This window comes from Dendropsophus ebraccatus, chromosome 10 (assembly GCF_027789765.1).
Source record: "Dendropsophus ebraccatus isolate aDenEbr1 chromosome 10, aDenEbr1.pat, whole genome shotgun sequence".
Taxonomy (NCBI): domain Eukaryota; kingdom Metazoa; phylum Chordata; class Amphibia; order Anura; family Hylidae; genus Dendropsophus; species Dendropsophus ebraccatus.
Window position 1 is genome coordinate 5,470,503 of NC_091463.1, and position 26,258 is coordinate 5,496,760.

The 26,258-nt window shown below is 50.0% G+C and overlaps 1 protein-coding gene across 13 annotated transcripts in view; it reads left to right on the forward strand.

The window, feature by feature from the left end:
- The window catches only part of FNBP1 (formin binding protein 1), an 88,480-nt gene extending 63,057 nt beyond the window's left edge, over positions 1-25,423 (forward strand). For 4 of the 13 annotated variants that reach the window (XM_069943667.1, XM_069943673.1, XM_069943674.1 and 1 more), the window contains 5 exons: positions 13,619-13,746; positions 14,617-14,749; positions 20,315-20,433; positions 21,288-21,427; positions 21,521-22,387. In XM_069943667.1, coding sequence (XP_069799768.1) covers positions 13,619-13,746; positions 14,617-14,749; positions 20,315-20,433; positions 21,288-21,427; positions 21,521-21,699 — 699 coding nt within the window. In that variant the 3' untranslated portion in view covers positions 21,700-22,387. Of the gene's footprint in view, positions 1-1,259; positions 1,275-13,618; positions 13,747-14,616; positions 14,750-20,314; positions 20,434-21,287; positions 21,428-21,520; positions 22,388-22,983 lie in introns of those variants that run through there. The other 9 variants (XM_069943669.1, XM_069943678.1, XM_069943679.1 and 6 more) reach the window with 5 other exon arrangements.
- Positions 25,424-26,258: the final 835 nt, after the last annotated feature.

The following is a 26,258-nucleotide window of genomic DNA, read 5'->3' on the forward strand; positions in this document are numbered from 1 at the left end:
CTGATCTCCTATCACACACAGTGTATCATCACTCCCATCATCCCTGACCCCAGGAGCTGACACTCTGATCTCCTATCACACACAGTGTATCATCACTCCCATCATCCCTGACCCCAGGAGCTGACACTCTAATCTCCTATCACACACAGTGTATCATCACTCCCATCATCATCATCCCTGACCCCAGGAGCTGACATTCTGATCTCCTATCACACACAGTGTATCATCACTCCCATCATCCCTGACCCCAGGAGCTGACACTCTGATCTCCTATCACACACAGTGTATCATCACTCCCATCATCCCTGACCCCAGGAGCTGACACTCTAATCTCCTATCACACACAGTGTATCATCACTCCCATCCTCCCTGACCCCAGGAGCTGACACTCTGATCTCCTATCACACACAGTGTATCATCATCCCTGACCCCAGGAGCTCACACTCTAATCTCCTATCACACACAGTGTATCATCACTCCCATCCTCCCTGACACTGGGAGCTGACACTCTGATCTCCTATCACACACAGTGTATCATCACTCCCATCCTCCCTGACACTGGGAGCTGACACTCTAATCTCCTATCACACACAGTGTATCATCACTCCCATCATCCCTGACCCCAGGAGCTGACACTCTAATCTCCTATCACACACAGTGTATCATCACTCCCATCCTCCTCCCTGACCCCAGGAGCTGACACTCTGATCTCCTATCACACACAGTGTATCATCACTCCCATCATCCCTGACCCCAGGAGCTGACCCTCTGATCTCCTATCACACACAGTGTATGATGCTGTACGGGTGAGGAGGGGGCGGCTCTGGGTGTTTTGTATTCTCCTGGTGATGTCTCTGCAGTCGGCTCTCCCCATCTGTCACCTCTCACACAGGACGGTGCAGGGAAGGTCACAGGCTGCAGAGCGCCCCCTAGCTGGGATATCCCTGCTCTCCTGCACAGTGTACAGTGTGGGCTGGGGGATAATCACTGACGCTGTTAACCCTATAGCCCCTGAACAGAATGATGGAAGGGCAGCAATGACTGACATCAGGACAGACGGATGGAGGACTAACCTCAGGCATGATGAGTGACTGTCCCCCTGCGGGGGGCGCTGCTGGGGCCGCAGGTCTTGTGAACATTGGCACAGGATGCGTTTGATGTGACATCTCTGGGTTTGTGGCGACATTCATCCCTGGCTGACGCACTTTTTCTTTTTCCTTCTTTCTTTCTCTCTTCTTTCTATTTGATCTCCCGTGAAGCTTTCTCTGAAGTTGGTAAGAAACGTTTTGGCATGACCCCCCCCTTCCCTCCACAGTGGTCTGTCCCAGAGGCACCAGCACAAGCCCCGCCCACTACCAGTCCTTATTGCTGAATAGACCAGTAACACTGTAACCTCTCCAGTCACTTCCAGAGCTGCAGCATACAGATAAGGCGGTGACACCAGGCTATGCTGGGAGTTGTAGTTAACACTGATATAAGACAAGTACATGATTGGAGTTGTACAGGGATTCATTTATACACTACATTTCCCACAATGCAGCACAGCAGGTACTGAACCAGCAGGAAGCAGAATTAGGAGTGCAGCTCTGGATGTGACTGCAGGTGGAATCTTGGGGGCTTCTCAACCTGCAGATCATTAGACTTGCTGACACTTGTGGTCCCACCCATGACCTGTTGTTGCCTCTGGTAAGGCCCCCTCCTCCACCTGCTGCATGTGGTTTGTGCGTGTCCCCCTCCTCCCCCTGTGCCCCCCGCTTTGTGTGTGGTGATGTCATGTGACCTGTGATCCTAAATCTCACCGAACCCAGCAAAGTGTCATCCACCAGGTGTGACCCCCGTAACACATAGCAGTGGGAAGCTGAGACTTGTAGTCCGCCATCAGCTGGACTGCCACCTGCATGGAACTGAGAAGGATAGATCACAACCCGATGAATCTGGAGCTGCATTCACAATTCTGCCAATTGCATCCCCCTTAGTGACTTATCATCCCTGCTGCACTCTACAGCCGGGTGGAGATCCTCAGAGCTGTCAGTGCATGCTGGGAGTTGTAGTGGGTGGAGATCCTCAGAGCTGTCAGTGCATGCTGGGAGTTGTAGTGGGTGGAGATCCTCAGAGCTGTCAGTGCATGCTGGGAGTTGTAGTGGGTGGAGATCCTCAGAGCTGTCAGGGCATGCTGGGAGTTGTAGTGGGTGGAGATCCTCAGAGCTGTCAGGGCATGCTGGGGGTTGTAGTAAGTGGAGATCCTAACAGCTGTCAGGGCATGCTGGGAGTTGTAGTGGGTGGAGATCCTCAGAGCTGTCAGGGCATGCTGGGAGTTGTAGTGGGTGGAGATCCTCAGAGCTGTCAGGGCATGCTGGGAGTTTTAGTTTTGCAGTGGGTGCAGGGCTGCAGGATGGGCACTTACCCTCTATAAGACAACAAAGTCGGAGTAAGGGAAGATGTGAGACCAGGAACCTCCGGCAGAAGTATAAATGCAGCTCCAGATGTGACAGGAGTAGAACAGCTGACAAGTGCAGGGAAGCAGCTGTGATGTGCAGTCCCATGTAAATGAAGTGTAATCCCTGTAAAACGAACCTTCCTAATACACCCAGTGCCTGTACTCCGCCTCATTGTCAGATCCCTGCACCCAGTGAGCGAGGAGGAAAACACATCCTGACCCAACACTTCTCACAGCTGAGGGGTTGGTACAGTGTGAGATGAACACATATATACAGCTATATACAGTGTATCAGTCTGGAGGCTGCAGAACATAGTCTACACTACATACAGCTATATACAATGTATCAGTCCGGAGGCCGCAGAGCATTGTCTACACTATATACAGCTATATACAGTGTATCAGTCTGGAGATGGCAGAGTATTGTCTACACTATATACAATGTATGGAGACCACAGAGCATTGTCTGTATATACAGCTATATAAAATGTATCAGTCTGGAGACTGCAGAGCATTGTCTGTATATACAGCTATATAAAATGTATCAGTCTGGAGACTGCAGAGCATTGTCTGTATATACAGCTATATACAATGTATCAGTCCGGAGGCCGCAGAGCATTGTCTACATTATATGCAGCTATATACAATGTATAGAGACTGCAGAGCATTGTCTGTATATACAGCTATATACAATGTATGGAGACCGCAGAGCATTGTCTGTATACACAGCTATATACAATGTATGGAAACTGCAGAGCATTGTCTGTATATACAGCTATATACAATGTATGGAGACTGCAGAGCATTGTCTGTATATACAGCTATATACAATATATCAATCTGGAGACGGCAGAGCATTGTCTGTATATACAGCTATATACAATATATCAGTCTGGAAGCCGCAGAGCATTGTCTGTATATACAGCTATATACAATGTATCAGTCTGGAGGCCGCAGAGCATTGTCTGTATATACAGCTATATACAATGTATCAGTCTGGAGGCCGCAGAGCATTGTCTGTATATACAGCTATATACAATGTATCACTCTGGAGGCCGCAGAGCATCGTCTGTATATACAGCTATATACAATGTATGGAGACCGCAGATCATTGTCTGTATATACAGCTATATACAATGTATGGAGACCGCAGAGCATTGTCTGTATATACAGCTATATACAATGTATGGAGACCGCAGAGCATTGTCTGTATACACAGCTATATACAATGTATGGAGACCGCAGAGCATTGTCTGTATATACAGCTATATACAGTGTATGGAGGCCACAGAGCATTGTCTGTATATACAGCTATATACAATATATGGAGGCCGCAGAGCATTGTCTGTATATACAGCTATATACAATGTATGGAGGCCGCAGAGCATTGTCTGTATATACAGCTATATACAATGTATGGAGACCGCAGAGCATTGTCTGTATATACAGCTATATACAATGTATGGAGACCGCAGAGCATTGTCTGTATATACAGCTATATACAATGTATGGAGACCGCAGAGCATTGTCTGTATATACAGCTATATACAATGTATGGAGACTGCAGAGCATTGTCTGTATATACAGCTATATACAATGTATGGAGACCGCAGAGCATTGTCTGTATATACAGCTATATACAATGTATCAGCCTGAAGACCGCAGAGCATTGTCTGTATATACAGCTATATACAATGTATGGAGACCGCAGAGCATTGTCTGTATATACAGCTATATACAATGTATGGAGACCGCAGAGCATTGTCTGTATATACAGCTATATACAATGTATGGAGACCGCAGAGCATTGTCTGTATATACAGCTATATACAATGTATGGAGACCGCAGAGCATTGTCTGTATATACAGCTATATACAATGTATGGAGACCGCAGAGCATTGTCTGTATATACAGCTATATACAATGTATGGAGACCGCAGAGCATTGTCTGTATATACAGCTATATACCATGTATGGAGACCACAGAGCATTGTCTGTATATACAGCTATATACAATGTATGGAGACTGCAGAGCATTGTCTGTATATACAGCTATATACAATATATCAATCTGGAGACGGCAGAGCATTGTCTGTATATACAGGTATATACAATATATCAGTCTGGAGGCCGCAGAGCATTGTCTGTATATACAGCTATATACAATATATCAGTCTGGAGGCCGCAGAGCATCGTCTGTATATACAGCTATATACAATGTATGGAGACCGCAGAGCATTGTCTGTATATACAGCTATATACAATGTATGGAGACCGCAGAGCATTGTCTGTATACACAGCTATATACAATGTATGGAGACCGCAGAGCATTGTCTGTATATACAGCTATATACATCAGTCTGGATGTATCAGTCTGGAGACGGCAGAGCATTGTCTGTATATACAGCTATATACAATGTATGGAGGCCGCAGAGCATTGTCTGTATATACAGCTATATACAATGTATGGAGGCCGCAGAGCATTGTCTGTATATACAGCTATATACAATATATCAATCTGGAGACAGCAGAGCATTGTCTGTATATAAAACACTGGAAATAGAAGAAAACAGCGCCCGGCGCACATAGTTTATTACTGCAGCATATTGTGTCCAAATAATTCAGATATGGTGTTGCTCACCTTTGGCGGTCGCGCTACGAGCCCGACACCGCCTGAAGCTTTAGCTGAACCAACTTAATGCCCATCCGAGGGTCCGTAAATTCGGTGAGAAGATCTAAGAAAGTTTCACTCATCTGAGGTACGATGCGTGGAGTCCCTGGAAGCCTGGCGCAGAGCGAATCAGCCACGGATAGTAGTCCGATAGATGATGGGAGTCGTGGTGTTAGATTGTTAGACACCTTTAATAATATGCCGTAACAACCATACGTTTCGAGGGTGGCCCTCTTCATCAGGTTATTACAAACATAGATCCGTCTCAGGGCTTTATAATCATGAGTGTGATTTTAGTGAACTGAAGATCTACCCGATTGACCATGTACCAGAATATATGAACAACAGATTTAGTAATCTGCTAAGGAAAGAAATGTATTGGATTTACCGCTTAAACACGCTGCAACCGAATGGCCTTAACAAAGTTACTGAAATGATAGATTAGTAGAAAACACAATATTGTATTCCATACTAGACCATCTCTATGTGAGAAGAATATTGGAAGAAACCTTTCTTTCAGCAAAAACCATGCATTTCACCCTGCATTTGTGAATTCACACAGGAGAGAAGCCACACCTACATGCAGAATGTATGAAAAGTTCTACTATCCTTGAGAACAAACATCTAGTAATCCTTTATATTCTCACCTCCTAGGGTCCACTTGCTTTCTTGTTACTTTTCTTTCCCACGTCTCATTTTTCTTTCCCACATCTTATAATATCTTATCTCTATAGTGAACATTTAGCAAAGTCATTATGTAAAAAAAAATATATATATATAGACATATATGTTTTAGGTAGATACTATAAGGTCACACTGGATTGTCATTTTAATTTATCTTATTAACTTCATTTTAAGCATTATCTAAAAATCTACCCCTCTCTGCTTGGACTTGAACCCAGGTCTGAGAGCACAGCAACCCCAACACTTACCGCTGCACCACAGGTAGATGCTGCTCACACAGGGGAGAATTAGTTGATGAAATAGATCCCACTTCTTATAAATAAATAAAAAATAAAAAAAGATGCTTTTAAAGAGTTTATTATATTTTTATTATATTGTTGTAATTTTGATATAATTCTATTTTAGCTTTTCTATGCATGTGTTTTATGTTAGTTTGAGGAGGTTTAGAGGTAATAGGCAGTGTTAACAATGTATCCAATGACTGCTTGACCCAGAGAACGTTGAAGCACCTGTGGGTCCTGATTATAAAGCCCTCGAAACGTATGGTTTTTACGTCATATTATTAATGGTGTCTAACAATCTAACACCACGACTCCCATCATCTATCGGACTACTATCCGTGGCTGATTCGCTCTGCGCCAGGCTTCCAGGGACTCCACGCATCGTACCTCAGATGATTGTCTGTATCAGGCCCGCTTCTGCCATGAGGCGGAATGAGCCTTCCGCCTCAGGCGGCAGAATTTGCGGTCCGGCTGGGGGCGGCATTATGTCCCCCCTGCTGTCATTTTTGTTAAGTATCACTTAAAAAAAATGACAGCGGCCGCTCACCTGTCCCGTCGCCCGCGCTCTCCACATGCCGTCAGGTCCCGCGATGTCACCCTGCAGCTGTCACGGACCTCCAGGCTGTGGTGAGTGGCCGGGGTCGGTGGGGGACGCGCGGGACTGCCCCGCGCGACCCGATCACCCCACTCACTCACCACAGCCTGGAGGTCCTTGACAGCTGCAGGGTGACATCGCGGGACCTGACGGGATGTGGAGACAGCAGAGATCGCGGGCCGGCTGCGGTGTGGGACAGGTGAGTAGATGGCTGCTCCTGCGGCGGCGGCGGCGGGGGGGGGTTTGTTCCGGGGGGATGCCGGCTATCACTCGGGGCGGCCGCCTGAGGTTTGCCTCAGGCGGCAGAAACCCTTGAATCGGCCCTGGTCTGTATATACAGCTATATACAATGTATGGAGACCACAGAGCATTGTCTGTATATACAGCTATATACAATGTATGGAGACCGCAGAGCATTGTCTGTATACACAGCTATATACAATGTATGGAGACTGCAGAGCATTGTCTGTATATACAGCTATATACAATGTATGGAGACCGCAGAGCATTGTCTGTATGTACAGCTATATACAATGTATGGAGACCGCAGAGCATTGTCTGTATATACAGCTATATACAATGTATGGAGACCGCAGAGCATTGTCTACACTATATACAGTTATATACAATATATAGAGACTGCAGAGCATTGTCTGTATATACAGCTATATACAATGTATATTGATGTCCCTCACAGCCGAGTCCCCCGGCACATGAGATGGGTGACATACGGTTCCCGGGTATACAGGGAGGAAGCTCTTGCTGCACCTGCCAGAAATCATCTGACACTGTGTGTTCGGCTACAGTAAACAATATGGCTGCTGACTAGATGACAAATCTATAAGAGGTGCATCATTGCCCCCTGCTGGTCCCTTCACTCACTCACGCTATCTGACTCTACCTATATATAGCAGCAGATATCTACTGTCCCTTTAAATGAGGGTTTTGGCCCCGGGCCCCTGACTCCCCTGTCATATGTCGGCCATGTTTTGCACTGGCTGCTCGGTCTCTGTCATCCATGTCCCGTAGGGAGGGGTTGCAGCAGATAACGGGTAGGGTATTAGCATAGAGCAGAGGGCGGCCAGGAATGTGGGGGCACGGGAGCCAAACAACAAGACAAAGCCATTGTTCTCTGCCATGCTTTGTGTCTGCAATTGAGATGCAGATCTGGAGGAGAAGCAGTCACACAAGCTGCAGTGCGGACAGAGCGCCACCTTGTGTCCACATCCAGGCACTGCAGCTGCACTCACTCTACAGTATACATTTATAAAGTACACTGCTCCATCATAAGCTGCACTGTGTAACCCACCTGACAGCTGTATACAGGACACCCCAAGAGGTGTCACCCATCCGACAGCCGTATACAGGACACCCTAAGATGTGTCACTCACCCGACAGCTGTATACAGGACACCCCAAGATGTGTCACCCACCCGACAGCAGTATACAAGACACCCCAAGATGTGTCACCCACCTGACAGTCGTATACAGGACACCCTAAGATGTGTCACTCACCCGACAGCCGTACACAGGACACCCCAAGATGTGTCACCCACCCGACAGCAGTATACAAGACACCCCAAGATGTGTCACCCACCTGACAGTCGTATACAGGACACCCTAAGATGTGTCACTCACCCGACAGCCGTACACAGGACACCCTAAGATGTGTCACCCACCCGACAGCTGTATACAGGACACCCCAAGATGTGTCACCCACCCAACAGCCGTATACAGGACACCCCAAGATGTGTCACCCACCCTACAGCCGTATACAGGACACCCCAAGATGTGTCACCCACCTGACAGTCGTATACAGGACACCCTAAGATGTGTCACCCACCTGACAGCTGTATACAGGACACCCTAAGATGTCACCCACCTGACAGCTGTATACAGCACACCCCAAGATGTGTCACCCACCCGACAGCAGTATACAAGACACCCCAAGATGTGTCACCCACCTGACAGTCGTATACAGGATACCCTAAGATGTGTCACTCACCCGACAGCCGTATACAGAACACCTTAAGATGTGTCACCCACCCGACAGCTGTATACAGGACACCCCAAGATGTGTCACCCACCCAACAGCTGTATACAGGACACCCCAAGATGTGTCACCCACCCTACAGCCGTATACAGGACACCCCAAGATGTGTCACCCACCTGACAGCCGTATACAGGACACCCTAAGATGTCACCCACCTGACAGCCGTATACAGGACACCCCAAGATGTGTCACCCACCTGACAGCCGTATACAAGACACCCCAAGATGTGTCACCCACCTGACAGTCGTATACAGGACACCCCAAGATGTGTCACTCACCCGACAGCCGTATACAAGACACCCCAAGATGTGTCACCCACCTGACAGTCGTATACAGGACACCCCAAGATGTGTCACTCACCCGACAGCCGTATACAGGACACCCCAAGATGTGTCACCCACCTGACAGCCGTATACAAGACACCCCAAGATGTGTCACCCACCTGACAGTCGTATACAGGACACCCCAAGATGTGTCACTCACCCGACAGCCGTATACAGGACACCCCAAGATGTGTCACCCACCTGACAGTCGTATACAGGATACCCTAAGATGTGTCACTCACCCGACAGTCGTATACAGGACACCCCAAGATGTGTCACCCACCCGACAGCTGTATACAGGACACCCCAAGATGTGTCACCCACCCAACAGCCGTATACAGGACACCCCAAGATGTGTCACCCACCTGACAGTGATATACAGGACACCCTAAGATGTCACCCACCTGACAGCCGTATACAGGACACCCCAAGATGTCACCCACCTGACAGCCGTATACAGGACACCCCAAGATGTGTCACCCACCCTACAGCCGTATACAGGACACCCCAAGATGTGTCACCCACCTGACAGTCGTATACAGGACACCCTAAGATGTCACCCACCTGACAGCCGTATACAGGACACCCTAAGATGTGTCACCCACCTGACAGCCGTATACAGGACACCCTAAGATGTGTCACCCACCTGACAGCCGTATACAGGACACCCTAAGATGTGTCACCCACCTGACAGCCGTATACAGGACACCCTAAGATGTGTCACCCACCTGACAGCCGTATACAGGACACCCTAAGATGTGTCACCCACCTGACAGCCGTATACAGGACACCCTAAGATGTGTCACCCACCTGACAGCCGTATACAGGACACCCTAAGATGTGTCACCCACCTGACAGCCGTATACAGGACACCCTAAGATGTCACCCACCTGACAGCCGTATACAGGACACCCCAAGATGTGTCACCCACCTGACAGTCGTATACAGGACACCCTAAGATGTGTCACTCACCCGACAGTCGTATACAGGACACCCCAAGATGTGTCACCCACCCGACAGCCGTATACAGGACACCCCAAGATGTGTCACCCACCTGACAGTCGTATACAGGACACCCTAAGATGTGTCACTCACCCGACAGCCGTATACAGGACACCCCAAGATGTGTCACCCACCCGACAGCTGTATACAGGACACCCCAAGGTGTGTCACCCACCCAACAGCCGTATACAGGACACCCCAAGATGTGTCACCCACCTGACAGTGATATACAGGACACCCTAAGATGTCACCCACCTGACAGCCGTATACAGGACACCCCAAGATGTCACCCACCTGACAGCCGTATACAGGACACCCTAAGATGTGTCACTCACCCGACAGCCGTACACAGAACACCCCAAGATGTGTCACCCACCCGACAGCTGTATACAGGACACCCCAAGATGTGTCACTCACCCGACAGCCGTATACAGGACACCCCAAGATGTGTCACCCACCCGACAGCTGTATACAGGACACCCTAAGATGTCACCCACCTGACAGCCGTATACAGGACACCCCAAGATGTGTCACCCACCTGACAGCCGTATACAAGACACCCCAAGATGTGTCACCCACCTGACAGTCGTATACAGGACACCCCAAGATGTGTCACTCACCCGACAGCCGTATACAGGACACCCCAAGATGTGTCACCCACCCGACAGCTGTATACAGGACACCCCAAGGTGTGTCACCCACCCAACAGCCGTATACAGGACACCCCAAGATGTGTCACCCACCTGACAGTGATATACAGGACACCCCAAGATGTCACCCACCTGACAGCCGTATACAGGACACCCTAAGATGTGTCACTCACCCGACAGCCGTACACAGAACACCCCAAGATGTGTCACCCACCCGACAGCTGTATACAGGACACCCCAAGATGTGTCACTCACCCGACAGCCGTATACAGGACACCCCAAGATGTGTCACCCACCCGACAGCTGTATACAGGACACCCCAAGATGTCACCCACCTGACAGCCGTATACAGGACACCCTAAGATGTGTCACTCACCCGACAGCCGTACACAGAACACCCCAAGATGTGTCACCCACCCGACAGCTGTATACAGGACACCCCAAGATGTGTCACTCACCCGACAGCCGTATACAGGACACCCCAAGATGTGTCACCCACCCGACAGCTGTATACAGGACACCCTAAGATGTCACCCACCTGACAGCCGTATACAGGACACCCCAAGATGTGTCACCCACCTGACAGCCGTATACAAGACACCCCAAGATGTGTCACCCACCTGACAGTCGTATACAGGACACCCCAAGATGTGTCACTCACCCGACAGCCGTATACAGGACACCCCAAGATGTGTCACCCACCCGACAGCTGTATACAGGACACCCCAAGGTGTGTCACCCACCCAACAGCCGTATACAGGACACCCCAAGATGTGTCACCCACCTGACAGTGATATACAGGACACCCCAAGATGTCACCCACCTGACAGCCGTATACAGGACACCCCAAGATGTCACCCACCTGACAGCCGTATACAGGACACCCTAAGATGTGTCACTCACCCGACAGCCGTACACAGAACACCCCAAGATGTGTCACCCACCCGACAGCTGTATACAGGACACCCCAAGATGTGTCACCCACCCAACAGCTGTATACAGGACACCCCAAGATGTGTCACCCACCCTACAGCCGTATACAGGACACCCCAAGATGTGTCACCCACCTGACAGTCGTATACAGGACACCCTAAGATGTCACCCACCCGACAGCCGTATACAGGACACCCCAAGATGTGTCACCCACCTGACAGCCGTATACAAGACACCCCAAGATGTGTCACCCACCTGACAGTCGTATACAGGACACCCCAAGATGTGTCACTCACCCGACAGCCGTATACAGGACACCCCAAGATGTGTCACCCACCTGACAGCCGTATACAAGACACCCCAAGATGTGTCACCCACCTGACAGTCGTATACAGGACACCCCAAGATGTGTCACTCACCCGACAGCCGTATACAGGACACCCCAAGATGTGTCACTCACCCGACAGCCGTATACAGGACACCCCAAGATGTGTCACCCACCCGACAGCTGTATACAGGACACCCCAAGATGTGTCACCCACCCAACAGCCGTATACAGGACACCCCAAGATGTGTCACCCACTTGACAGTGATATACAGGACACCCTAAGATGTCACCCACCTTACAGCCGTATACAGGAAACCCCAAGATGTCACCCACCTGACAGCCGTATACAGGACACCCCAAGATGTGTCACCCACCCTACAGCCGTATACAGGACACCCCAAGATGTGTCACCCACCTGACAGTCGTATACAGGACACCCTAAGATGTCACCCACCTGACAGCCGTATACAGGACACCCTAAGATGTGTCACCCACCTGACAGCCGTATACAGGACACCCTAAGATGTGTCACCCACCTGACAGCCGTATACAGGACACCCTAAGATGTCACCCACCTGACAGCCGTATACAGGACACCCCAAGATGTGTCACCCACCTGACAGCCGTATACAAGACACCCCAAGATGTGTCACCCACCTGACAGTCGTATACAGGACACCCCAAGATGTGTCACTCACCCGACAGCCGTATACAGGACACCCCAAGATGTGTCACCCACCTGACAGTCGTATACAGGACACCCTAAGATGTGTCACTCACCCGACAGCCGTATACAGGACACCCCAAGATGTGTCACCCACCCGACAGCTGTATACAGGACACCCCAAGGTGTGTCACCCACCCAACAGCCGTATACAGGACACCCCAAGATGTGTCACCCACCTGACAGTGGTATACAGGACACCCTAAGATGTCACCCACCTGACAGCCGTATACAGGACACCCCAAGATGTCACCCACCTGACAGCAGTATACAGGACACTCCTGGTGGACAATCACTTCTGATCTGTAATCCCCTCATACACTTGTGTTTCTAGGTTCCTGATCTCTGCTTGCTGTCAGTGAACTGCAACATTCTAGATCCCATTAATTGTCTGTGGAGGGTTTGTACCAGTTGTATCCAGTCTTCCCAATCCTCTCACCTAGACTCCAGGATGTTTCCCTTGCACTGACACATTGTAGCAGATAACCCAGGCTTGTACACTCAGTTACATGGTATCAGTGCAATTAGAATGGCTCAGTATATAGAATGGCTGCAATTGTAACAAACCCTCAGCCTCATACAGTTGTATCCAGTAGTCACAATCCTCTTTACCTGCACTGATACACTGTAACAAACCCTCAGGATGATGACTGTGATGTGTTCAGCTCACAAGAGATTGCCTGAAGTGAAAGTGTCAAACCTTCTCATTCCACAAAAAATCCCAGGGACCCTATAGTGATAGTGCTGCCGGGACAGGCGGACCTGTCATAGGGACAGAGGAGTGAATACTTAATACAAGAGATCAGACGTTCTAGTATCTGCAGACAGTGATACCATTTCTGTCCTGTGGTGGGCGCCCTGGTCCTCATAGCTGCATGTAGTGCATGGGTGTAGTGTGTGCATGCTGCCTGGACGGATGGTAGACATGACATTTCAGTGTTTTGGCTTCCACCAGGGGGCGACGCCGGAGGACTTCAGCAACCTGCCCCCAGAACAGAGGCGGAAGAAGCTGCAGCAGAAGGTGGATGAGCTGAACAAGGACATCCAGAAAGAGATCGACCAGAGGTGAGCCCATGTGATGAAGGACCACAGCAGAATAGTGAGTGCAGCTCTGGAGTATAATACAGGATGTAACTCAGGATCAGTAATGTATGTACACAGTGACCCCACCAGCAGAATAGTGACTGCAGCTCTGGAGTATAATACAGGATGTAACTCAGGATCAGTAATGTGTGTACACAGTGACCCCACCAGCAGAATAGTGAGTTCAGCTCTGGAATATAATACAGGATGTAACTCAGGATCAGTAATTATGTACACAGTGACCCCACCAGCAGTATAGTGATTTCAGCTCTGGGGTATAATACAGGATGTAACTCAGGATCAGTACAGGATCAGTAATGTAATGTATGTACACAGTGACCCCACCAGCAGAATAGTGAGTGCAGCTCTGGGGTATAATACAGGATGTAACTCAGGATCAGTAATGTAATGAATGTACACAGTGACCCCACCAGCAGAATAGTGAGTGCAGCTCTGGAGTATAATACAGGATGTAACTCAGGATCAATAATGTATGTACACAGTGACCCCACCAGCAGAATAGTGAGTGCAGCTCTGGAGTATAATACAGGGTGTAACTCAGGATCAGTAATGTATGTACACAGTGACCCCACCAGCAGAATAGTGAGTGCAGCTCTGGAATATAATACAGGATGTAACTCAGGATCAGTAATTATGTACACAGTGACCCCACCAGCAGAATAGTGATTTCAGCTCTGGGGTATAATACAGGATGTAACTCAGGATCAGTAATGTAATGTATGTAAACAGTGACCCCACCAGCAGAATAGTGAGTGCAGCTCTGGGATATAATACAGGATGAGTAATGTATGTGCACAGTGACATATATCATGTCTTTATTTTATTTTACAGAGATGCGTTGACGAAGATGAAGGACGTGTACATGAAGAATCCGCAGATGGGAGACCCCACTAGTGTTGCCCAGAAACTGATAGAGGTTGGAAACAACATTGAGAAGCTGCGGGTGGAGGTGCAGAAGTTTGAGGTGAGGCCAGAACACAAGGACAGCCATTACAGACAGGGTGAGGACATGTCAGGCACCTCTGCAGCGCCACCTATCTGCCACAGTCACAGCAGCAGGACTGATCTCATTACACCAGGACCAGTGGCGGCTGCTCTATGAGAGCCTACTGTTACTAGCGAAGTAAATGGCGCCCCCCTCATGCCTTTCTCGCTTTGTACTCCTAAATGGCAGCCATGTTGGCTCATCACTATACGCGTTATGTTGGTCCCACCTTCTTCCTCCACAAGAATTGCGTTAATTCCTTCTCTCCCCAGAGCAGAAAAATGGTGCAGGAGCACAAATCCCCTCCCCTCTATCCTCCCAGATGCTGAAGTCTTGTTGTAGACATCTGCAGCGCTGATCTGTTGACTGGGGGTGATGTCGGGTCTTAGAAGTGCCCCCCCTGTAGTCCTGCAACTGATGTTCCCGCCCTGTAGCCCTGCCACTGATGTGCCTGCCCTGTAGTCCTGACACTGATGTGCCTGCCCTGTAGTGCTGCCAGTGATGTTCCTGCCGTGTAGCCCCGCCCATGATGTGCCTGCCCTGTAGTCCTGCCACTGATGTGCCTGCCCTGTAGTCCTGCCAGTGATGTACCTGCCCTGTTGTCCTGCCACTGATGTTCCCGCCGTGTACCACTGCCACTAATGTGCCTGCCCTTAAGTCCTGCCAGTGATGTTCCTGCCATGTAGCCTCGCCCATGATGTGCCTGCCCTGTAGCCCTGCCACTGATGTTCCTGCCCTGTAGCCCTGCCACTGATGTGCCTGCCCTCTAGCCCTTCCACTGATGTGCCTGCCCTGTAGCCCTGCCACTGATGTGCCTGCCCTCTAGCCCTTCCACTGATGTGCCTGCCCTCTAGCCCTTCCACTGATGTGCCTGCCCTGTAGCCCTGCCACTGATGTTCCTGCCCTGTAGCCCTGCCACTGATGTGCCTGCCCTCTAGCCCTGCCACTGATGTGCCTGCCCTCTAGCCCTGCCACTGATGTGCCTGCCCTCTAGCCCTGTCACTGATGTGCCTGCCCTGTAGCCCTGCCACTGATGTGCCTGCCCTGTAGCTCTGCCACTGATGTGCCTGCCCTGTAGCTCTGCCACTGATGTGCCTGACCTGTAGCCCTGCCACTGATGAGCCTGCCCTGTAGCCCTGCCACTGACGAGCCTGCCCTGTAGCCCTGCCACTGACGAGCCTGCCCTGTAGCCCTGCCACTGATGTGCCTGCCCTCTAGCCCTGCCACTGATCTAGCCCTGCCAGCGCTGATCTGTTGACTGGGGGTGATGTCGGGGTCCTAGAAGTGTCACAGGAATGTCTTGTGCCCCCCCTGTAGTCCTGCCAGTGATGTGCCTGCCCTGTAATCCTGCAACTGATGTTCCCGCCCTGTAGCCCTGCCAGTGATGTGACTGCCCTGTAATCCTGCAACTGATGTTCCCGCCCTGTAGCGCTGCCAGTGATGTTCCTGCCCTGTAGTGCTGCCAGTGATGTTCCTGCCGTGTAGCCCCGCCCATGATGTGCCTGCCCTGTAGTCCTGCCACTGATGTGCCTGCCCTGTAGTCCTGCCAGTGATGTACCTGCCCTGTCGTCCTGCCACTGATGTTCCCGCCGTGTACCCCTGCCACTGATGTGCCTGCCCTGAAGTCCTGCCAGTGATGTTCCTGCCGTGTAGCCTCGCCCATGATGTGCCTGCCCTGTAGCCCTGCCACTGATTTTCCTGATCTGTAGCCCTGCCACTGATGTGCCTGCCCTGTAGCCCTGCCACTGATGTGCCTGCCCTGTAGCCCTGCCACTGATGTGCCTGCCCTGTAGCCCTGCCACTGATGTGCCTGCCCTGTAGCCCTGCCACTGATGTGCCTGCCCTGTAGCTCTGCCACTGATGTGCCTGCCCTGTAGCTCTGCCACTGATGTGCCTGCCCTGTAGCCCTGCCACTGATGTGCCTGCCCTGTAGCCCTGCCACTGATGTGCCTGCCCTGTAGCCCTGCCACTGATGTGCCTGCCCTGTAGCCCTGCCACTGATGGGCCTACCCTTTAGCCCTGCCACTGATGTGCCTGCTCTGTAGCCCTGCCACTGATGTGCCTGCCCTGTAGCTCTGCCACTGATGTGCCTGCCCTGTAGCCCTGCCACTGATGTGCCTGCCCTGTAGCCCTGCCACTGATGTGCCTGCTCTGTAGCCCTGCCACTGATGTGCCTGCCCTGTAGCCCTGCCACTGATGTGCCTGCCCTGTAGCCCTGCCACTGATGTGCCTGCCCTGTAGCCCTGCCACTGATGTGCCTGCCCTGTAGCCCTGCCACTGATGTGCCTGCCCTCTAGCCTTGCCACTGATGTGCCCGTCCTGCAGTCCTGCCACTGATGTGCCTGCCCTGTAGTCCTTACCATCAGAAACTTAGAAGATTGTTGCCATTCTGTTATTGTAGATTTACCTACCACATCTGCTGGAAGTTTGTTCCAAGTTTCTACTACTCTTTCAGTAAAGCAATGTTTTCTCACATTGCTGTTTCCCCATAACCTCTCACTGTGTCCTCTCTATACGTAAAAACACATCACTATGTTGCTGCTGTTTTGCTTTACTAACGTTATAATGTCTATAATTTATGAGGTTACAGCATTGTGTTCTATATGTGACGGCAGATAAATCACTTATCATCATTATCTAGTCTTTTTTCTTAAAGTGTCACTGTCGTTATAACTTTTCAAATCTAAATCAACAGTAGATAAAGCAAGTTGACAATTTACATTACTTTTTTGTTGTTGTTGTTATCATGCTGTAAAACAAAGCTGTACTTACCAGAAATCCAGGTCCAGACTCCTGAAGGCTGCTATATAACAGCTATACTTACTGTATCCAGGTCCAGTCTCCTGAAGGCTGCTATATAACAGCTATACTTACTGTATCCAGGTGCAGTCTCCTGAAAGTAGCTATAGAACAGCCTTACTTACCAGAAATCCAGGTCCAGTCTCCTGAAGGCTGCTCTATAACAGCTGTAGTTACCAGAAGTCCAGTCTCCTGAAGGCTGCTATATAACAGCTATACTTACTGTATCCAGGTCCAGTCTCCTGAAGGCAGCTATATAACAGCTATACTTACTGTATCCAGGACCAGTCTCCTGAAGGCTGCTATATAACAGTTATACTTACTGTATCCAGGTCCAGTCTCCTGAAGGCTTCTATATAACAGCTATACTTACTGTATCCAGGTCCAGTCTCCTGAAGGCTGCTATATAACAGCTATACTTACTGTATCCAGGTCCAGTCTCCTGAAGGCTGCTATATAACAGCTATACTTACTGTATCCAGGTCCAGTCTCCTGAAGGTTGCTATATAACAGCTATACTTACTGTATCCAGGTCCAGTCTCCTGATGGCAGATTTTTAGACTTGTGCTGGTGGAAAAAAACAGACTAAACACAGGAATTCCGGCCAGTACAGCACAGTCACGGTTCAATATGTCCATCAATTACATGACTTCCTTCTCTGTGAGCGCTCAAAAGACCTAGAAAACACAGGACTTCCTGTTTTCTAACTCTTTGAGAAAAAGAAGAGTTAGAAAACAGGAAGTGCTGAGTTTTCCTTGACAAATAAAAAAAATGAATGAAATTGCAAACTTGCTTTATATCAATTGCTGTTGATTTAGATTTTAAAAGTTATAAAGGCAGTGACACTTTAAGAATGCTCCCACATCCTCTTACAGACTGCTCCTCATCCCACCTCCTCTTACAGACTGTTCCCCATTTCCCCCATCCTCCTACAGACTGCTCCCCATGTCCCCCATCTTCTTACAAACTGCTCCCCATGCACCTCCCCTAATCCTCTTACAGACTGCTCCCCATGCACCTCCCCTAATCCTCTTACAGACTGCTCCCCATGCACCTCCCCCATCCTCTTAGACTGCTCCCCATGCACCTCCCCCATCCTCTTAGACTGCTCTCCCCGTCCTCTTACATACTGCTCCCCATCCTCTTGCAAACTGCTCCCCCCATCCTCTTACAGACTACTTCCCCATCCTCCTACAGACTGCTCACCCCCATCATCTTACAGACTGCTCCCCATCCTCTTACAGACTGCTCCTCATCCCACCTCCTCTTACAGACTGTTCCCCATGTCCCCCATCCTCTTACAGACTGCTCCCCCATACCCCCATCTTCTTACAAACTGCTCCCCATGCACCTCCCCCATCCTCTTACAGACTGCTCCCCCATACCCCCATCTTCTTACAAACTGCTCCCCATGCACCTCCCCCATCCTCTTACAGACTGCTCCCCATGCACCTCCCCCATCCTCTTACAGACTGCTCCCCATGCACCTCCCCCATCCTCTTACAGACTGCTCACCCCCATCATCTTACAGACTGCTCCCCATCCTCTTACAGACTGCTCCCCATCATTTTACAGACTGTTCCCCATGCCCCACATCTTCTTACAGACTGCTCCCCATGGCCCCTATCTTCTTACAGACTGCTCCCCATATCCCTCTATCCTCTTACAGACTGCTCCCCATGTTTCCCCATCTTCTTACAGATTGCTCCCTATGCCCCCCTATCCTCTTACAGGCTACTTCCACATCTTCCTACAAACTGCTCCCCATGTCCCCCTATCTTCTTACAGACTGCTCCCCATGTCGCCCCATCTTCTTACAGACTGCTCCCCATCACCCCTATATTTCTACAGACTGCTCCCCATGCCCCCATCCTCTTTCAGACTGCTCCCCATGTCCCCCATCCTGTAACTGACTGCTCCTCATGTTCCCCCATCTTCTTACAGACTGCTCCCTATGTCCCCCCATCCTCTTACAGACTTCTCCCCATGCCCCCCTCCCATCCTCTTACAGACTGCTCCCCATCCTCTTACAGATTGCTCCCCATACCCCCATCCTCTTACAGACTGCTCCCCCATACCCCCATCTTTTTACAAACTGCTTCCCATGCCCCTCTCCCATTCTCTTACAAACTGCTCTTCATGCCCCTCATCCTCTTACAGACTGCTCCCCATGTCCCCCCATTCTTTCTCAGACTACTTTCTCTCCATCCTCTTACAGACTGCTTTCCCTCCATCCTCTTACAGACTGCTTTCCCTCCATCCTCTTACAGACTGCTCCCCATACCTCTCATCCTCTTACAGACTGCTCCCCATACCTTCCATCCTCTTACAGACTGCTCCCCATACCTCCCATCCTCTTACAGACTACTTTCCCTCCATCCTCTTACAGACTGCTCCCCATACCTCCCATCATCTTACAGACTGCTCCCCATACCTCCCATCCTCTTACAGACTGCTCCCCATACCTCCCATCCTCTTACAGACTGCTCCCCATACCTCCCATCCTCTTACAGACTGCTCCCCATACCTCCCATCCTCTTACAGACTGCTCCCCATACCTCCCATCCTTATACACTGCTCCCCATCCTCTTACAGACTGCTCCCCATGCCCCCCATTCTCCTACAGACTGCTCCCCATGCCCCCCATCCTCACAGTCCTGGCATTAGGCTACTTTTCAGCACATTGCTTCCATGTCACTATATATACAGTATATCGTATGTAATAACTCTGTTCCCTTCCTGTAGGGCTGGTTAGCGGAGGTGGAGGGGCGGCTTCCTTCACGCGATAACTCGCGCCGCCAGAGCGGACTGTACGAAACGCAGAACACTGCACCGGTCAACAACTGCGCACAGGACCGAGAGAGGTACAGTATATTGGGTATGAGTGCAAGCTCAGGACCTTGGCCAATCAGGTGTCAGCGCCAAAGGCTACGGGCTCTGATCCCTCCTGAGGTTATAACTGCTGCAGGCTCCTCGGGGGTTGTCACCCAGCTTTCTCAATCTCTCCCGTCTGTGTAGAAATGCATCTACTCATCTAATGCTGCATACATTGGTAGATTTACCACTTAGGAGGCAACCTTTAAAGGGGTATAACGGCACAAAATTCATTTTCTTTCAGATCAACTGCTGTCAGAAAGTTATATAGATTTGTAATTTACTTCTATTTCATAATCTCCAGTCTTCCAGTACTTATCAGCTGCTGTATGTCCTGCAGGAAGTGGTGAATTCTCTCCAGTGTGACATAGTGCTCTCTGCTGCCACCTCTGTCCATGTCAGGAACTGTCCAGAGCAGCAGCAAATCCCCATAGAAAACCTCTCCTGCTCTGGACAGTTCCTGACATGGACAGAGGTGGCAGCAGAGAGCACCACACCGTGTCAGACTGGAGAGAATACACCACTTTCTGCAGAGCATACAGCAGCTGATAAGTACTGGAAGACTGCAGATTATTAAATTGAAGTAAATTACAAATCTATATAATTTTCTGAAACCAGTTGATTTGAAAGAAAAAGATTTTTATCAGAGTACCCCAGAGCACCCCTAAGTATTCAGTGTTTAGAGGTTCTTGCAACAGAAGGCTCTGGATGAACAGTGGAAGAAGAACATGGGAGTATAGTGAGGGCAGTTATCTTATAGTCTTCGGTCATGGGGTAGTCTGTGGCGCCCCCCTGTGGCGGTGGGGTGTGTTGCTATAGTGATTGTATTGCTTTGTATCTTGAGCAGTCCGGATGGGAGTTATACAGAAGATCAGAGCCAGGAGACAGAAGTGAAGGTGACGCCCACCGAATTCGACGACGACTTTGATGACGAGGAGCCGCTCCCCACCATAGGAACCTGTAAAGCCTTATATCCCTTTGATGGTAAGTTTTGTGCTCTCTGTATGGTGACCGATCTCGTATGGTGACCGATCTCGTGCGATCGCTTCGGCTCTGACTCTCACCTTGTCCTCCCAGGTGAAAACGAAGGAACCATATCCGTAGCGGAGGGAGAAATACTGAACGTCATAGAGGAAGACAAGGGCGACGGCTGGACGCGAATCCGGAGGAACGAGGAGGAGGAGGGTTACGTCCCCACGTCGTACATCGAAGTTTATTTGGACAAAAATGCCAAAGGTGCTAAGACTTACATCTAAGGTGGTCTGCCTGTGCGGGGAGGGGCGCCACACCCCTTAATATGGCATTCATAACGTCATGGCCGTCTCTGGGGTATACAAAGAACTGAGCGTGTGATTGTAAGGAAATTCCATAATACGGCCCCCCCACAATCAGACAGGGGAACCCCAGAGGTGGGGCTCCATAGTAATGTACCTATCCGTTATAGTGAGGCCACTGAACATTCCTGATTATCCGCCATTCACCAGCAAGGTTCTGGATAATTGGAAGTTCTAAACCATTGGATGCGCTGCTCCCCGCTAACAGGTCCAAAGGCTGATGTTAAGAGCAGATATTTACAATGGTGCACACTAACGCCGGTACCGCTAGAGCGTGGCAAAACGTGCGCCATTGTTCATATCCACAGGATGAAGAGGGGGAAAGTCCTATGGTCCGGAAATCCTGCTCCCATCCAGGAGTATTAGCCTTTCTGGACTATTGGACTGTATATAGAATCTTGCCGCCCAGATAATCACCACTGCCGTACCATGAGCCTTTGCAGCATGTCCGTCCACAACGTCACAGCTGTCACCTCCATGTTTGATTGCGGGTCGCCAGCAGATCCGCGTCTATCGCAGAGTCCCGTCTTTTATGTAATATTGTGACTCATTTTATTTTTTAACGCTGGGCCGTCGCCTCCGGCCTCATAATAAAGGACGTTATTTTTTATACTGGTCTGCAGGTTATTGCATCATAGCACGATGGCCGGCGTTACATGCTCCGGAGCTGCATTCACAGTGTGGGGAGGGGCACAGAGCAGGGTGGTGCCCCCTCTTATTACTGCTCAGGGGGAGGGGAATAATCTGTGCTTTCTGTCAGTGAATGGAACCACCATGTATGAGCACAGCTGAGGCTTTCTGTCAGTGAATGGAACCACCATGTATGAGCACAGCTGAGGCTTTCTGTCAGTGAATGGAACCACCATGTATGAACACAGCTGAGGCTTTGTTACAATTGTATCCTAAACCACAATGTATGAACACAGCTGAGAGTTTGTTACAGTTGTATCCTGAACCACCATGTATGAGCACAGCTGAGGCTTTGTTACAGTTGTATCCTGAACCACCATATATTACCACAGCTGAGGGTTTGTTACAGTTGTATCCTGTCTGGTGAGGGCAGCTTTTTTTCCTCCATTCACTGACAGCTAGCAGATGTAAACCAGTGGCCTCTGTAATAATTTCTGGTGGGAGGGGAGGCTGTGCGGTGCTGATCCCCGGGGTTATGGCCGCTCTCTAACGTATTTCATGTGTGTTTTGTCGTAGATTCGTAGAGGTGGTGCTGACGCAAGGACGGCGGGGCGAGCTTTATACAGGAGGAGAATAAGACCCCCCCACTCCCTCCATATCAGCCTGACAGTCGGACTGAGTAGCCAAAAGACATGACACCGCCTGACCCCGACAGATGAGAACCTGTGAGCGATTCCGTAAAATGGAGGCAGTTGTCAGTGTTACAGTGTATCCTCTGTAGTGACCCCGAGTGTTGCCCCTCATAACAGGAGCCCACCCCGGGTCAGAACCCAGCAGCAGATTCCATGTTTAACCAACTAACAGTGTAAGAAAGACCGTCCCGACCATATTGACACGCCTGCTTAATATATCTGTGCCCATCCCCCATCTTCCTGTACTTACCCTTCCCACCTTCTTCTTTCCCACCTTTTCTTTGCTCCTCCTCCTCACTTCCTGTCTGGTTGTGGCCCCTTTAAGGGCTGGTCACTCTTTGTTTTCTGCCTGCATGCTCGCCCCGTCTCCTTGCCTTTGCGCACCTTTAAGGGGCACCACCCTTAAGTTATTTTGGGTTCTTCTTAACCTCGTCCTGCTGCATGTGCGCTAAAATTGCGTCACCGTCTTCTAAACTCCTCCCCCTTTAGACTTAGTGGGCGGGGTCTAGACTTTGTGATACATGTATAACCAGTCAAACATCAGAAGACTGAGGCGTGAGGTACCACGGAGCCTCGCGCTCATGAACGCCACCTCTACATTTCGGTCCTTGGAGAAACCACTAATCTATGAAGGAAAGACTTGTGCTGCTGGTGTCCGTCAGAGACAAGATGGCGGCCGCTCAGCTTCTCTCCATGTATGAGCCAGCGACTGGAGATCGGTCACTTTTGGCGATCGATTCATCACAGAAGACCGAGTCAGATTCGACTTAAAGGGCAGCTCCGCCTTCTGAAGGACTTTACAAAAAGTTGCAAAAAATAACTAATACAGCAATGGCCTAATAAGTCGTCATAGACAGGTGTGTGATCTGTGTCCTGTTTGTCCCTTCCAGGCTGCCGTATCTGCTGAACACCCCATGTGACTTTCCCGCTCTATCTCTAGATCACTCCTATGGCTGCCAGGAGCCAATCCGTTATAACAGTGTATTAGGATTTTATCCTCTCCTAACCTATTCTGCAACCTAGCACCAAAGGTGGAGTGACTCTTTAACTCCTCCCCCACTCCCTCCATTGTTGGTGTGTTGACGTGGCAATGACCTCTAGAGCTTCCTATAGATTGTAGTCTGGGTGGACAGTATATTATTGTCAGCACTGGCGGCGTCCCCGAGCTTTAGCGCTACCCTCGTGTCTCGTCTATGGAAGTAGAATTGTTTACTTAGCCACTTCCTCATCTTCAGAATGTAAAAAGTATAAAAAATAGAGAATATTAACCCCCCTCCCCCCATATAATGTGCACAGCCCCCTCCCCCTATATAATGTGCACTGCGCCCCTCCACATATTGTGCACTGCGCCCCCTCCCCCCATATAATGTGCACTGCGCCCTTCTCCATATAATGTGCACTGCGCCCTTCCCCCATATAATGTGCACTGCGCCCTTCCCCCATATAATGTGCACTGCGCCCTTCCCCCCATATAATGTGCACTGTGCCCCTCCCCCTCCACATAATGTGCACTGTGCCCCTCCCCCTCCACATAATGTGCACTGTGCCCCTCCCCCTCCACATAATGTGCACTGTGCCCCTCCCCCTCCACATAATGTGCACTGTGCCCCTCCACTTAATCTGCACTGCGCCCCCTCCCCCCATATAATGTGCACTGTGCCCCTCCCCCTCCACATAATCTGCACTGCGCCCCCTCCCCCCATATAATGTGCACTGCCCACTGCCCCCATATAATGTGCACTGCCCCCTCCCCCCATATAATGTGCACTGCCCCACCCCCGTGTATATAGGAGGAGATTCCTCGCCGCCGCTCTTACCTTGGTTTCTCGGAGATGACTTTTATGCGCTGTTCTATGTAACGTTACCGTTTTTTTCTCCACTTTTTATGTTATTTTTAGAGATATAAAAAAAAAAATTCTATGAAATCTATGAGATAACTGCCAAACTGTATAGATCTATTTTATTCTCCACATCCCCATCCCCCGACCGTTATCCACGTGCCATAACCGCAATGTTTAGTGTTCCTGTGCCAATCCGGCCCCGCCCCTGAGGTACCGGAGAAGGCGGGGCTTACAAGGCCAGGAGTGCGCCATTACCCAGAGGCGTCCAGGTCAGTGCATAGAGCACCCCCTATGTTACAGAGAGGAGGGGGTGTTCTCGGTGTGTGCCCATCTTCTGTCCCAACCCTGTACCCCGACACCTGCGTGCGCCCCTGGACTGTTTACTGGCACAGAGAAGCTTTGAGAATAAGGAAGTTTCCGTACGCATGACGCCATTCAGTTCTGAGAACTGCCATATCGCTGGAAATAAAACTACTACCAGAACGCCTGGCTCCGCCTCTTATTCTGCGTCAGGTTACCCACTGATAGCGATGGCACCATCTGATTGGTTGCCAGGGATGATGCCATGTTTTAGTTACATTGTGTCTTCTACTCCAGTCACAGTAATCACATGACCTGGACAGTCACATGACCTGAGGAGCTCCTAGAATGCGAGGTGATCAGGTCGGATCAGTCCTGTGCTCTCACAGGGCCGCCTAGTGGTGGCTGCAGGTAATTACAATGTTATCCTGTCACTGTGTCTATGCAGGGGAAGCACAAATCCCTCCTGTTCTGATAGTTTGTTACAATGTTTCAGTCCAGAGTCCGCAGAGGATTTACCAGACCGGCTCCCAGTATGGACAGTAAGGGATGGGGTTTCCTAGTTGCTGCCCCCCTATTTGTTTTGGGGGTCATCTGCGGACACCGTATGGGCTATAGACCTGGCATAATACTCATTATGTCTTCTCCCCCAGAGCAGCACTCCTAATTATCTGAATCTCATCAATGTGCTGGATGATGGTTAATAGGAGCTGTCAGCTGTCGGCTGCTGTTAGAGCAGAGCCGTGTGTCTCCCCTCACACCCTCAACACCTGGGATGAGATCTTACTCGGGGTAAATGGAGGTCATGTGATCTGCGGCGGCTCTCGCCCTGCTGAAACCCGACAGGACTGATGTGTTTAACCTTCTCTGATACATTGTAACAATCCTCCAGCTGTGAGAAGTATTGGGCCTCTGGTTGTAGCAACAAAACGCAGTAATCACTGAACTCAAGGAGAACAATGAAAAAAACTCCAATGAAGTATCAATCCAGAGTCTCCACTGATGATCCCCAAAATTT